The 14,755-nt window shown below is 40.0% G+C and overlaps 2 protein-coding genes across 2 annotated transcripts; both read right to left on the bottom strand.

Moving 5' to 3' along the window:
- Positions 1–2,134: 2,134 nt before the first annotated feature.
- On the bottom strand, positions 2,135–4,820 carry LOC137915984 (high affinity immunoglobulin gamma Fc receptor I-like). The gene is made up of 5 exons (XM_068759107.1): positions 4,484–4,820; positions 3,715–3,981; positions 2,987–3,259; positions 2,300–2,840; positions 2,135–2,144 (listed from the first exon to the last, which is right to left on the bottom strand). Exons 1-5 carry the CDS (start codon positions 4,818–4,820, stop codon positions 2,135–2,137), a joined length of 1,428 nt encoding a protein of 475 aa, XP_068615208.1.
- Positions 4,821–7,735: 2,915 nt separating this feature from the next.
- LOC137915980 (rab5 GDP/GTP exchange factor-like) lies at positions 7,736–11,618 on the bottom strand. The gene is made up of 8 exons (XM_068759102.1): positions 11,446–11,618; positions 11,159–11,331; positions 10,555–10,733; positions 9,702–9,783; positions 9,463–9,595; positions 9,293–9,384; positions 8,962–9,218; positions 7,736–8,272 (listed from the first exon to the last, which is right to left on the bottom strand). The coding sequence occupies exons 1-8, from the start codon at positions 11,616–11,618 to the stop codon at positions 7,814–7,816; spliced, it is 1,548 nt and encodes a 515-aa protein (XP_068615203.1). The 3' UTR covers positions 7,736–7,813.
- Positions 11,619–14,755: the final 3,137 nt, after the last annotated feature.

Raw genomic sequence — 14,755 nt, 5'->3', positions numbered from 1 at the left:
TATCCTTACGAAAATAGCTTCTGGACTGTTCCAACATGCCTACATCCATGACAAGGTAAAATACCAGGAGGGGTGGTACTACACTGCTCATCATTTATGGACTGCTCCAAAGCTGGAATGCACGCTAGTTTGACAATTTAAGGACCGGCAATATGAAGGCCATATTTATTATATTATCACTGCACCAATATCTTCTGTCTCCTGATGCGACTTAATTACTTTGTTAAATAAAAATAAAAATCTATCTATCTATCCTTTCCAACCAGCATTCTTGAACAAGTATTTGTGGATGAAGTATTTATTTATTAAATGCTGTGTACCCTTTTTCAATTGCCTGACCCAAAAAAGGGTATCTATATCCAATACACAAAATGAGATCTAGAAATACAGTATAGAAAAAACTATTTATTTCTGTAAATCCTCTATCAATGTAATCCCACCATGATTTCTAAAATTTAATAAGTATTTCTGTACAATAGGGATGTAACAATTTACTGTGAATGATTGAAAATAAAATCCAGTACTACTTACTGTTCATGTAATATTTTATTAGATTCAAACGGTTTTATACAGATGAGATCATGACACATGTGGCAAGAATAGTTCACATTTTATCACAGGAAACAATAACACTATATTTATGACTATTTATCACTATATTTATCTATAAATAATAGATTAGGGGTTAATCATTTTCTAATTGTCTGCATACATGCTGAATAATTATCATGGAGAGTCTAGAGAGATGTACCCAGACTCCTCAGGCGTATAAATAAATTCATCAGGTACGTCACCGGATTCCTCAGACATGTCAATATATTCATCATGTACGTCACCGGATTCCTCAGAGGTATCAATAAATTCATCAGGTACGTCACCGGATTCCTCAGAGGTATCAATAAATTCATCAGGTACGTCACCGGATTCCTCAGAGGTATCAATAAATTCATCAGGTATGTCACCGGATTCCTCAGACATGTCAATAAATTCATCAGGTACGTCACCAGATTCTTCAGAGGTATCAATAAATTCATCAGGTACGTCACCGGATTCTTCAGAGGTATCAATAAATTCATCAGGTACGTCACTGGATTCCTCAGACGTATCAATAAATTCATCAGGTACGTCACCGGATTCCTCAGACGTATCAATAAATTCATCAGGTACGTCACCGGATTCCTCAGAGGTATCAATAAATTCATCAGGTACGTCACCGGATTCCTCAGAGGTATCAATAAATTCATCAGGTACGTCACCGGATTCCTCAGACATGTCAATAAATTCATCAGGTACGTCACCAGATTCTTCAGAGGTATCAATAAATTCATCAGGTACGTCACCGGATTCTTCAGAGGTATCAATAAATTCATCAGGTACGTCACTGGATTCCTCAGACGTATCAATAAATTCATCAGGTACGTCACCGGATTCCTCAGACGTATCAATAAATTCATCAGGTACGTCACCGGATTCCTCAGAGGTATCAATAAATTCATCAGGTACGTCACCGGATTCCTCAGAGGTATCAATAAATTCATCAGGTACGTCACCGGATTCCTCAGACATGTCAATAAATTCATCAGGTACGTCACCAGATTCTTCAGAGGTATCAATAAATTCATCAGGTACGTCACCGGATTCTTCAGAGGTATCAATAAATTCATCAGGTACGTCACTGGATTCCTCAGACGTATCAATAAATTCATCAGGTACGTCACCGGATTCCTCAGACGTATCAATAAATTCATCAGGTACGTCACCGGATTCCTCAGAGGTATCAATAAATTCATCAGGTACGTCACCGGATTCCTCAGAGGTATCAATAAATTCATCAGGTACGTCACCGGATTCCTCAGAGGTATCAATAAATTCATCAGGTACGTCACCGGATTCCTCAGACATGTCAATAAATTCATCAGGTACGTCACCAGATTCTTCAGAGGTATCAATAAATTCATCAGGTACGTCACCGGATTCTTCAGAGGTATCAATAAATTCATCAGGTACGTCACTGGATTCCTCAGACGTATCAATAAATTCATCAGGTACGTCACCGGATTCCTCAGATGTATCAATAAATTCATCAGGTACGTCACCGGATTCCTCAGACGTATCAATAAATTCATCAGGTACGTCACCGGATTCTTCAGAGGTATCAATAAATTCATCAGGTACGTCACCGGATTCTTCAGACATGTCAGTAAAGTCCTTTATCATGTCATCAACCGCTCCAGGCATACCATCATATTCTACAAGCAACTCACCAAATTCCTCAGGCATTCCAGATTCCAAAACAAACCTACTAAATTCCTCAGACATGTCACCAGATTCCTCCGACATGTCACCAGGTTCCTCCGACATGTCACCAGATTCCTCCGACATGTCACCAGATTCCTCCGACATGTCACCAGATTCCTCAGACATGTCACCAGGTTCCTCAGACATGTCACCAGATTCCTCAGACATGTCAGCAGATTCCTCCGACATGTCAGCAGATTCCCCTGACATGTCAGCAGATTCCTCCGACATGTCAGCAGATTCCTCCGACATGTCAGCAGATTCCTCCGACATGTCACCAGATTCCTCCGACATGTCACCAGATTCCTCAGACATGTCACCAGGTTCCTCCGACATGTCAGCAGATTCCTCCGACATGTCACCAGATTCCTCAGACATGTCACCAGATTCCTCAGACATGTCACCAGGTTCCAAGGACGTACTACCAGATTCTCCGGACGTGTCAGCAGCAGATTCCTTGGGGGAGTGTGGGGATGTGGGGAAAGGAGCTAAAGGCCAAGAGTCTGTGCGTTGTCTACCTGAAGGTGTCGTCGTCTGCGGTCCTATTGGGTCGGAGATAAGTTGACCTCAGAAGTTTCAAAATAGCCGTGCAACATTTCACAAGTATGACTATTCAGTTAGAGAACTCAAGTCTAAATTGGATGTGGAGGACAAATGGCGGGTTGCATTCACAGCGAGGCGAGCCTACCTGACGCTGGTTCAAAGCTTTTGGGCTCGCTCCACCTGAGGAGACCCAAAGCAGCCACCTTGGCCTTGCAGCGGTACCGGCCTGGAGTTCGTTTAGCCTTAGCGTTGTTTTCGGAGGTCGCTGTTCCGAGACGGTTGTTGTCCTTATAGAAGTAATAGGTTATTGGCGGGGCAGGAGCAGGGGCGTTGTATTGGTGGTGGCAGGTGAGAATCAATATGTTTAATGAATACAGGGTTTCATCGTCAAGCTCCAAAACTGGCTGTGAAAGAATCTCTTAAGAACAGAAGAAGAGAAAAAATTTGCTTCAATTTCACACGTTGGATAAATGTAAATAATAATATTTTATATTGTATGCTGGTAGCTGAATCAGCTCTATGGCAACAGTTAAAGACATCGTTCCACTTTCTTGGTACATGAAAACACTGATAACATTCTCAGGTCTGTAGCCACACAACATACGTGTTAGTGTGGCAAGCAGCAAGTTAGCTTAGCTTAGCATTAACTAGAAACCAGGTGAAACACAGAGAGAGAGAGAGAGAGACTATTATATTATTATGAGTGAGCGTTAGAAGAGCTGGAAGGCAAAATGTTCTCCCTGTTTTGCTAAACTAAGCTTCAAATGACGGAATCTACTTATTGAGTGGATTTTTTTTTCTTCATCATATCAAAAAGGCAACGTGCATTTCCATATTGTTTTAACATCTGACCTGAAGCCGTGTACTACTCACCTAAGACCTGCACTGGAGTGTTGACTGAAGCTACAGAGTGTGTAAGCATGTCTTTATCCCACGAAGCCCTGCAGGAATACATTCCCTGGTCCTCTAAAGTCGCATTGGTCAGGTGTAAATGTGCGTTTCGGCCGCTCATAATTTCAACACCATCTTTGTAGAGAATCACTTCATTAAGTTTGGGTGTTCCTCTGACATGGCACGTGAACTTCAACGTGTCTCCAACAAGGCTGGGATGATGTGGCACCTGTAAAATAGCCCACCCTCCTGTGGAGGAACAGTTGTGTCAAAATGGGATCTTGTTGTCTTATATTGATATTCATATCAGAAAATAAACAGCAAACACACATGTAACATCGTACAGTGAATGAAAGAAGTGAAGGAAAGCAAGTGTTTACATTTTTAAGTGTTAAAAGTCCAGTGTGTAAGGATTAGTGACACCCATGGATAGGTTTGCATGCAGGGTTTGCAGTGGCACTTTAAAGAGCCATTCTTAGGTTTGTCTCTTCTAGCTGGTAAAAATGATGTGTAGAAAAGGCATATTCTAACATAATGAAGCACATTCTTTAGTCATAGATAATACATTAACCAGTCATAGATACAAGTCATAGATAATACATTAACCAGCAGTGAATACTAAAAATTATGTTCCTTTTCTGCCTACTGGGTCCAACACTGGACTTCAAGTGGAAGAACAGACGTAAGAAAATAGATCCTGACATGTGTAATCAGATGTTTCTTGTGATTCTGATACCAAACAGGATCTTACCATCCACTGCGATTTCTACAGGATTACTATGGAGGGTGCTTCTTTTTCCCATCAATTCATCCCTCACCCCCTGGCAGTAAAATTTCCCACTCTCCTCAATGTGGGCATTTCGCAAAATGAGGTGCCGCTGATTCCCTGGGAGCTGCTCAGATCCTCTGAACCACAGGTAACTCCAAGAAGATTTATGGACATCGGGAATACTGCATTTCAGCTTTACACTATCCCCAGAGAATATCCTTGAATTCCCTGACACCATCTCTAGTACAGGTTGTAACGAGGTCCCGGAGACTATGGAGACAAATACAATAAACGCTATAGGAGGAAATATCAAAGCCATCTGTATGATTATTCAGCGACCGGTCATCATGAAAGTTTATCTTCAACATGCAGTTAGAATCTTATTCAGCAGAAATATATGCTTATAACGATTTGTAAAGTTGTTTCATATCTAAATGTATTTGTCAGATGGTTTTGCACTTACCCCGAGCCACCACAAGGTGTAAAAGCGTTGAAAGAACTGAAAAACAAACGAAGCATAAGACAGGTTGAATTTTAAATAAATTAGTGAGTATTGTGAATGAACGGCAGAAAAACTCACTGAGTAGAAAAACGGTCATCTTCAGTTTGGATGTTGTGCTTGTGAGAAATATAGATTGCGCAGGATTCTTTTATTTCCAATGAAGAAGGAAGCGAAACTTAACTTGTTTTTTGTCCTGGGCTTGAATGAATCACGCAGCATATCCCCTTTCTTGGCAACAACTCATCATATTTGACATGCCGTAATATTTCATCCTGAAGCACGAACATTCAAGTGTAGAAATGATTACGTTAACAAGAATAAGAGAATTACAGCATTTGATGTCTATTCACTTCCAACTAGTTTACGTTATTTAATTTGGAAAAAAAATAGTGGAGAGAAAGTAATGTTTGTGAGAATCTCTCTTCCTCAAGCGGTTTAAATGTACTTAATGGGAGAGAACGTCAGAACAGCTTTTGTTCTGTCGATATGTCATCGAAACCTTATTTTTGAAACAATCAGGACAATAATTCTGTTGAAGCCTCACAAACGATGACAGCGGATCTACGCTTTAATGTGAATGTCTGTATAGTTTAAAGAGGATTAGGTTTCTGAACATATATTTGAGTAACACAGACTAACTAAACTGCATTAGCATGCCTTAAAGATAGTAGTAGTTATATAATGTATTATGTTTGAATTTATCTTTTGAAAGTAATTTTCTATTTCTAATTTAAACTTTTCATTGTTAGTACTTTTTATAACTACCCTTCCCATTTCTGTACCCTTTAGGGATGAATAAAGTGTGTATGTGTAATATACATGTATATATGCTATATTATTATTTATATCCTGTTAATTTAACACTTTTAAAAAAGAAGTGCAGCCATACTTCAGTTCTCTTTCCATTTCATCTTAGCTTGCGAAATCAGGAATCACGTGAGTCAAACTGAACATACAAGCATTTTCAATTTTTATTAATCACACATCCATAGATGCAACCCCCCCCCCCCCCCCTCCCCAACACTGCCCCAATAAGTTACATTTAAATAAAAGACAGTATTGACTTTCCCCTAAAGTGATAAATAAAACTACAATGTTACAAAGATGTTTTAAATTTCTTTAAAATACCTGATAAAAGGTTTCTGCATATAGTGCAATATGAAATTATTCAAGCTGTTGTTGAAGTTTACTTTAAAAAACATCCAAACTGAGATTGGACAGCAACTATTGTTGAAAATAAAAATAATACCAAATCTAGAAACATGAGGAAATCTTATCTTGATTGAAATAAAACAAAGACCAAGCCTTTCAAACATTTCTTCCACTACATATTAGACAGTTTAATTACATCTCTGTTCAACAGCCCACAAAACCTCATCATTTATCTAATCATTTCATCTGAATATAACCATTAATTCCTTCATTAAATGTTTTTTTCAAAATTAAGAGATTTAAAAATAAAATCATATAAAATAAAAGGGAAGTGCTTCAAAATAAATTATAATGCTTGTAGTCTTCTGCACGAGTAAAACTACCGGCCACCAGAGCTGATTCTATTTCTTGTGTCTGTGTGGAAACCTCATCTTTGTCTTCATCACTCCTACAACCCTGACAAAGAATATATTTACCCCCCCCCCCCCCCCCTCCCAAAAAGCTTACGACTCCATTTCAATTTGCCAGTCCAATCATCAGAATTCATGTAACATGTCTTCAACAAATGTTCTTTACTACTGTAAATATTACAGGATTAAAATATCCTATTGTATTCCAAAAGAATTGAGACCCGCCACTCCATAGAAAAATAAAATCACTCTGTACATCCATTCTATGACTGGAGTGAGACATCCGGCACGAAACAAGACAATATCCTCACACACAACTGGAGGTCCGTTGACATCAACAGAACACAGCCATGCACTCACTACACACACATGCATCCTCTTACCTGCATGCAACACACAGACACCCCCCCCCCCCTCTCCGGATATTTAAGACAGCAAAATACACAGTAAATGCGGTAGACATTATGAGCATGAGCTGGAAGGTGCTTATAAGGGGTGGAATTTGTACATTTTTCTCATTTAACAATTTTCTACAGCAGAAAAAGATTCTGCTGAAAACTCCTGTCAGGCTTTAAAGCCCTCGGAAAACATTGTGGCAAAACGTTGTGTGGAATGATGCTAATACTGACAGAAGCACTGCAAAGGGGTACATCCAAACATTTAAAATAATGTACTGAAGTGAGGAGACTCCATTGTTGGCCATTTGGAAGAATGTGGAGTTGACTCAGTCAAAAGCTTGATGAGGTAATCGGAACATGTTGTAAAGACGATCCTGTGAACCACTCAGTGTACTATTTTTCTAGGATGTTGGGAAAATATTATTATTATACAAGACTTTAAACAATAAAATTATTATAAATACAAGAAAAATAACAAATACTGAGGATTCCATATTAATGAATTAAGCAGGATCTAGATTTGGAGCCAGATTAGCCGAATGCTGCCTTTACTCTAAATTAAGACCTAAGAGCCATTCAAACCAACTTCTCATCTACGTCTCTCCTAAAAAACAACAACAAATAAAAGTATTTGCTTCACAAAATACAGTTTTTTTCCTTAAATTCAAAATTTCAGTGACTGTTCAGTGCCCATTCAGAGAAATAGATGGAATAGAAATTGTTGAAATAGAAATCATCCATACTGGACGGCTGCTGCCGGTACAAACAACAGGTGAGTTTACCAGCAGGGAAAAGAGGGCGGGTGGAGTGAAGCCTACAGGGGAGCGTTTATGGAGCGCACCTCTTCTAATCAACCAGCAAACACTTGCGGTTGCAGCGGTGGGGGCAGGAGCTCACTCTCAACGTTATCGGCGTCGATCGCTGATGATGCTGCAGGCGTTGTCCCATTGGCTGTGGCTGCAGGCGTTGTCCCATTGGCTGTGGCTGCAGCAGTGTTCTCTTTCTCTGGGGGAAAGCTCTCCAGGACGCTCTGCACCTTCTGCTCCACTTCATCCGTCCAGTCAATGAGGTCGCTTTCCAGCTGCCGAGCTTTCTCCATCACCCGCTCCTGCCTTTCTCCGAGGCCCGTCAGCAGGTCGAGCCGTTTCTGAACCTGGTTGAGAGCGCCGCTGCCTGGGGAGCTGGAGGACGGCCCAGGGGTCTGTGGCCAATGGGGCGACGCCTGGCCCGACATGTAGAGGTCAAACTCCTCGGAGCTTAGGTTCAGAGACTGGCCGTCCAGCTTCTCAATGAAGGCGACTGCACAGCACTGAGCAGAAGGGGTGTGGGAGGCCATTAGAAGAAACCCTCACTGTGGATTGTAGTTTGCGACAGCAGATACATTTGTTGCCTCGCTTTTGTTAATATTGCAAAATAACCAGCTTTTTTCCCCCCCAAAACATATCTGATATTAATATCTCTGAATGTATTTAAAGTGGTGCAGATTTAGATACAAATCTGGATCTGCTGGATGAAAATATGAAGTTGAGTACATGGGTCATAATTATTATGAGGAAAGAGCCAGACAGACGCGCAGAAGATTGTTCAGCCTCACCAGAGCGCTGAACACGAGACAAAGAGAAGACAAAGGGAGAGTAGGGGGGGGGGGGGTATTTCTTCTGGAAGACTCAGGAATACAAGGAGACGGGTTAAACACAATTATATACCGCTATAATTCTACCTTTGCAAATGTTGTAGTGTTTCGTTTTCCTTTGAACTATTTTTGAGAGGCGATGATTCCAATTCCAGAAGAGAACGTTTAAACTACCGTTGGACTGTATTCCACTATTACTTTAATAATTTAGCATACGCACACTCATAAAGCAAACAAACAAAAGAAATACCCGTCATTACGAGAACATGTAAATCATCCGCAACACAACTTCCTGTTTGATTGATACATGAGCAACATTTATTGTTCTCACAACAACAAACCAGACAAATGTAGAATCTTCTCACCAGATTAGTGAAGTAGTATCCATCCTCTCCGGTCATCAGCCTGCTGGGGTTGCAGAAGCGAGTGATGTACTGGATGTTGGACTGCAATCTGGGAGGATTTGCTTTCAGCACAATGTAGATGAGTGTCGGGAGGAAGTCATCGGCAGACGCAGCCTCATTCCTGCTCACTTTGATGGCGTTGAAGATGTGCTTGCTACAGCGGGTGACGCACGCGAGCTTGTCCTTGGGCACGCGCTTTGAGTCCATCTCAATCACATCTGCAATAACAAAGAGATTTGAGTAGATAACACTGTGTATTAAATATTCTCACTGGATATGACGAGGGTCTTACCTGTGATGGCTTTGACTACACTGTCGGACACCTCGGGAATCTCCTCATCCACGGGCACGCACAGCATCTCGATGGTGACCCAGTGCAAGGCTCTGAAAGAGGAAGCGTTTGTGATGCCATCGTTTTAACTGCTGTGCTTGCCGCAGACTGGATACGTTGTGTTTGATCACCTGATTCTCTTCTGAATGTCCAAGTCTTTCTTCTCATCATCGGTGGTCTCAGGACAGAACACTTCCTTATACAGACGGGTCATCATGTACTTTTCTACTTCATCCATAACACTGTCCACTTGCTCTGTTGCTCCTTGGAACAGAAGCACAAGGAGCAACATACAAAGACCCATTATACACCGTGTACTATTTGTGATATTCATATCTGACCCTTCTTCAATGAAAGCGTTAAGCAGTACCTTTAAACTGAGTCTGGAGCCGTTCAGAGAGGTTCTGATAGAAGTCCTGCACGCACTCCGACAGCTCATCAGCAGCCATGTCCTGAACAAAACCACACCAGATTCAAATGGGTTTTAGCTTCAGCAAAACTAATACTCATATAATGTGCATCTCATAATTGTGTTATTTGTTATATGTAATTACATGACAATTTAAAATTGATAAGCACTTAACTGTGAACAAACTGAAATGCTGCAAATCTTTATAAAAGATCAAACAATAATTTTACTTGAAGGCACCAAGTTTTGAGTCAGCATCTGAATTAATTTAAAGAAAAGTTCTACGTTCAAAGTTTTTTTTCTCCTTTGAATTTTGAATTAATGTCAGCTTTATGGATTTTAATGTTGGAAACAGAAGTGAATTAAAACAATTCCAAAAATGTTGGTGCATTATTCTACATGTCAATAAAACCACAATGAAATGGTGTAAATCATTGTTTAAATATAATATACACAATGTAAATGTATTTATTTATTGTTGTGTTGTTGACATGAAATTCAGGTTTCAGTTGAACCGAATGTCAAAAAGGGACAGAGATTTTCACATTCTGTTTTATTAATGTTTTATAGAGCATCTCAGCTTTTTGGAATTACATTTGTAGTAATTAATCAGTTCAAGTAAACATATATTAAACATTAAAAAAAATGGTTCAGCAAATCTATTGCACACCAAGTAAAACCCAAATCTTGAACTGAATACAGAAAGCAGTTTTTAGCAGGTGAATGACTTGAGTAGCTACTCACACGCAAAACTTCCCTTTAAGCTCCGTTAACCCAACAAAAAGGAAATATATGATAATCTGCCATGGCTCACCCGCTTATAGACCATGCTCTCGGTGAAGGCCCGGCACTGTTTGAAGATCTCCCTACCAGACTTCAGAGGCTTGAGGAAGTCGATGAACTCTCGTGTTGCATGGTCAGTGTCCAGAGAGGCGTGCCGGCCAGCAGAAGAGCTGGGACTCGGGCTGGAATGTGCATCAATTGGAGCAGGATCTTGGAGAACACACCAAAATCAGCAGCAGCTAGCAGCGGCACATGTAGTAGCAGGCTAAGTTGTTACAGATATACAAATAGAAGGTGCTTCTTTTTAGGGCAGTTGTCTTTGACCTGCTGCCTCTTCTTCTAATTCTCCCTTGGGAAATGCAGTAGCCGTGCTTTGTTCTGAATCCTCTTATAACCACACATTTGGTAGTTTTATCAGATTACACAACTAGAGAAGTGGTTAAAAATCAAAACTATTGAGCAAACATGTTGATGGCCTCATTCTGCTTTAGTTTCTTAATATTTTTCCAGTGAAAGAGGCCATCAGAATCAGTTCTGCAAAAATATAGGCAGAAAAGTTCAACAATAAGCATATACATCAAGGACAGCAAATAAAGCAAATCTCCACATTTCACAAAATAAATAAAAACGATTACCTTTTTTTGATGGTGTTTTTGAAGATGGAGTGAAGAACTTTGTAACTGTGTGTACTTTGCTGGATTTTTCCTTAGTTTTTCTTTCCTCGAACTTGTTGAACGGTGTGATGGTAGACTGTGACTGGACCTTCTGATGTCTAGTTGCATAAGCTTCCTGTTCCTCTCTCTGCAGCCTGAAGACAAGAGACAGTAATTGGTGTCAGAGATACATACGGACAATAGCAAGCCAACCAAATGAGGCGGTAATAGAACAGGACAGGACATGTGCCTTAGAGAGACAGACATACTTCTCAGCAAGAGCCCAGTCTTCTTGAATCTGTTTTTGCTTTTCTCGTTGATTTTCCTCTCGCCAGCACTTGGAGCACAGACCCTGCCAACGAGTGTTGCCATAAAAACCACATCCTTTCGTGCAGAGAAGCTCAGATTGGTCCACACGGATCCCGCGCCGCTGGCTCGTCATCCTTCACAAGAGTTCAGAAGACTTCTGAATGAAGATAGGAAACACCAACAAGCAAAACAGGTCGTAGAACTTGTATTTTAGTAACTGAAAAGTGAGAAACACACGCCTTTCTCCTTATTAAGCCATTACGTTTTTTTTTTTTTAAATCAAGCTTGCCAAACATGTTCAACAGCAATGACCGCGCTGACAACTGGGTTTGGATTTATTTAAGACAGGAAAAACACCTGCTGAATTGAAATGCGTCAAGCTTTGACCTCTGCAAATAGTCCGCGGTCGACTCACTGTACGGGTGACAAAGCAGCAGCTTTAAAACACGTCGTACTCCACAATAGCGAAAACTGTTACTCACTCACATTGTGAAATATCGCTCACTATATTGCTCTGACGTTAAATATAGAGAAAAAAAACGCGAAATATGCATACGATTCTACAGCCATCTATCAGTGTTTGCACAAGCTAATTGCAGAGCTAACATAGCTAGCTACGCTAACTAGCTTATTTAATGTTGCTATATGCGTGAATACGATGCCAACAACCCATTTGTCAATTGGAATTGTTCGTATCAACATACATTCTCATTCGTAGCTTTAAAATACTTCGATATCCTTATCGTCGTTCTGGCTCCAGGTTTCCACTGGTGGATGTTTACTGTAGCCAAGCGGCTAGCCTCGTCACAGACATTTTGTTTGTTGCTTCTTCTACTTTGATTCGTTTCCTGTTGGTCTACCGCCCTCTCGCGTTTCTGCTTTGTAATTGCTCATAATACGTAGTCCTCAAACTGTAAGAACTGACGTTTCAAACTCTCCAAATAATTACCTTTATCGAACTATATTATTATTCACGCAGAAAGCAGGTCGACAAAGAAAAGAAAAAGCATTACAGAAACGGCAAAAATAAACAAATACATAAATATAAGTAAATAAATCTAGAGCATGAAAGCTTTAAATGATAAGACTTTGTTATTCATTGAGCAATAATCCAAATTCCAAATTCACGTTCGTCACGTGGTCTTTTTTCTTCAAATTGTGTTTCCCTTGTTTTTTTTTACATTTCTATTTAGTTTGTTCATTAAATACATTTGATTGTTAAGGTTTTCTAAAGTCCTGTTAGTGATGTTTTTGTGATTGAAAACTAATCACCGGAATTGAGTCTGATTGGATTTTTTCTTTTACATCGGCGAATTTACAGGTGTGTAAAACATTCTCTGCTTGATTTTGCTTCCAACATAATATCCGGTTTTTATTAAACATAGTACATTTAAACCAGATAATTCCTAATCAAGTATAAACCAGAGTTTGAAATCCTAGTGATTTATCTGCTGTTTTCTTCTGTAACTTTTATTTTCACATTGTCACAGAGGAGAAGCTCACCGGTGTGAGGCCCAAATTTGTGACCAAGGTGTCCAAACCTCTGATCGGTCAGCTCCTGGATGACCTTCTGCTGGATGGAGTGGTGACCAGAGGGGAGAAGGACTACATACTTGATAAGGACAATCTCAGAGAAGATATGGCACGGTGATGCCGAAAGGGAACGCAGCTAGTCAGCAGATGATCGATCACGTTCAACGCAGAGACCCCGTGTTCTCGTCGGAGCTGGATCTGTCCTTTGATCAACCAGTTCCGCCGGGTGAGCCACCACCTATTGTGTTTAAGGTGGTTCTCCTTTATATTCGTCTGGACTGCAGGCTGAATATGAACTGAAATATTCCGTTGTTCCCAGCTCCTGAACCCCAGAAGTTAGTCATCCATGAAAGACGGAACGGATTCAGTTGTTTTCAGTTATTTTATATGGGGAAAAGTTTGAGTTGTAACTTCAGTGGGCATTTGCTTTTTATTTCAACGTTGTGTCCAAATGAACGCATCACAATTTAAATTTTTTCTTCTTTTATATGGATACATTCATTCAAGCGCCCCAGTTTTGTGATTGTTGTTTTGGGGAATAAAATGTTTGTTGGATACTGTGGTTCCTTCCAGGATCTTGTTGAGTAACTTTTAAAGATGAAGTACATTTGACAGCAAACAAGTGTAAATAAATGTGTTTCTGCCATCTCCTGGTTAGAAACTTGGGAAAACGGATATTAGGAATTATGGATTTTGCGGTTGGACAAGGAAAATAATATTTAAATTCCAATTTTATTTGTATTTTTTGCAGTGTGGAAATAAGTTAATGTTTAATGGATTTCCAGAAACATCCCATCTTTTTTGAAAATACTTCTCTAAAGCATTGCACAAATGCCGACTGATTTTTTCAGACAAACTTTACTTGGAAAAACTAAAAACAAACAAGCAAACAAAAACAAAACACAAAATGCTAAATATTTGAACAAAACTGTGTCATTGCAATACAACACCAAGGCAACACGTTATTGTAGGCAACACTAACATGGTTGCAGCCTGTTCATGTCTCGTGTGTCATCCGAAAATAATCTTTTACAGAGTTCATGCTAAAGTGATGACTCGTCAGGTTCCCTCACAGATATAGAGAAATATACTTGACAAAAAGATATGCTCTGTTTTAAAGCTCGGGAGTTTATCAGAAGACAAAAATTAAGGAGTTGCCACTTAAAAACCAGAATTATCAATAAAACCACACAAGACTTCAATTTAACAGCTGATTTGAACGTACTGGCAGTGTTAGACAGCTTTACATCAGTTTTCACTTTATACAAAACAAAGACACAGATGGCGAATAACAAACACCCATGTTCTCATCCCATGACTGGCACTCGGCACATTCAAACAGGCAGCAGCTACAACATATCCTCCTTCACATGGATGCATGCACTCCCATTCAACACTGGAACAAGGGTGATGAATGCTGCAAAACTGGTAAGGCCAGACCAAGTTGAGTAGCACTGCTCTCATACGCTTGCAAGAGGTGACATTCGATGACGGCGATTCTACAAGCAAATGATCTAACGTGTGTCTCGCGCCTCTCCCTGGCAGGTAGAGGACGTCAGAGACACAAAGCAAAATGACTAGAAAAGCAAGAGTAAATTAAGAGAGGTCGAAATGAGCTTTGATGAGTGGCCTGTCACTTTGCCTATACAACAAATAACAGACATTTACAGACGTTTCCTATTTGGAAGTTGGAATGTATCGTATAGTGTAACGTATCATGTAGTACATTTTTCATTC

This window comes from Brachionichthys hirsutus, unplaced genomic scaffold (assembly GCF_040956055.1).
Source record: "Brachionichthys hirsutus isolate HB-005 unplaced genomic scaffold, CSIRO-AGI_Bhir_v1 contig_956, whole genome shotgun sequence".
In the NCBI taxonomy this organism is placed as follows: domain Eukaryota; kingdom Metazoa; phylum Chordata; class Actinopteri; order Lophiiformes; family Brachionichthyidae; genus Brachionichthys; species Brachionichthys hirsutus.
Note: the sequence above shows the minus strand (reverse complement) of the source record. Positions and strands in the feature narration are given on the sequence as shown.

Excerpts from the sequence above, each read along its gene's own strand:
- LOC137915984 (XM_068759107.1), bottom strand. The coding sequence starts at position 4,820 with ATGGCTTTGATATTTCCTCCTATAGCGTTTATTGTATTTGTCTCCATA. Across the intron at positions 3,982-4,483 it reads TGTAGAAATCGCAGTGGATG|GAGGGTGGGCTATTTTACAG; the intron begins GTAAGATCCTGT and ends GTTCCTCCACAG. Across the intron at positions 2,841-2,986 it reads AAGCTTTGAACCAGCGTCAG|GACCGCAGACGACGACACCT; the intron begins GTAGGCTCGCCT and ends CCGACCCAATAG.
- LOC137915980 (XM_068759102.1), bottom strand. The coding sequence starts at position 11,618 with ATGACGAGCCAGCGGCGCGGGATCCGTGTGGACCAATCTGAGCTTCTC. Across the intron at positions 11,332-11,445 it reads GACTGGGCTCTTGCTGAGAA|GCTGCAGAGAGAGGAACAGG; the intron begins GTATGTCTGTCT and ends TCTTGTCTTCAG. Across the intron at positions 9,385-9,462 it reads GACATTCAGAAGAGAATCAG|AGCCTTGCACTGGGTCACCA; the intron begins GTGATCAAACAC and ends TTCCTCTTTCAG.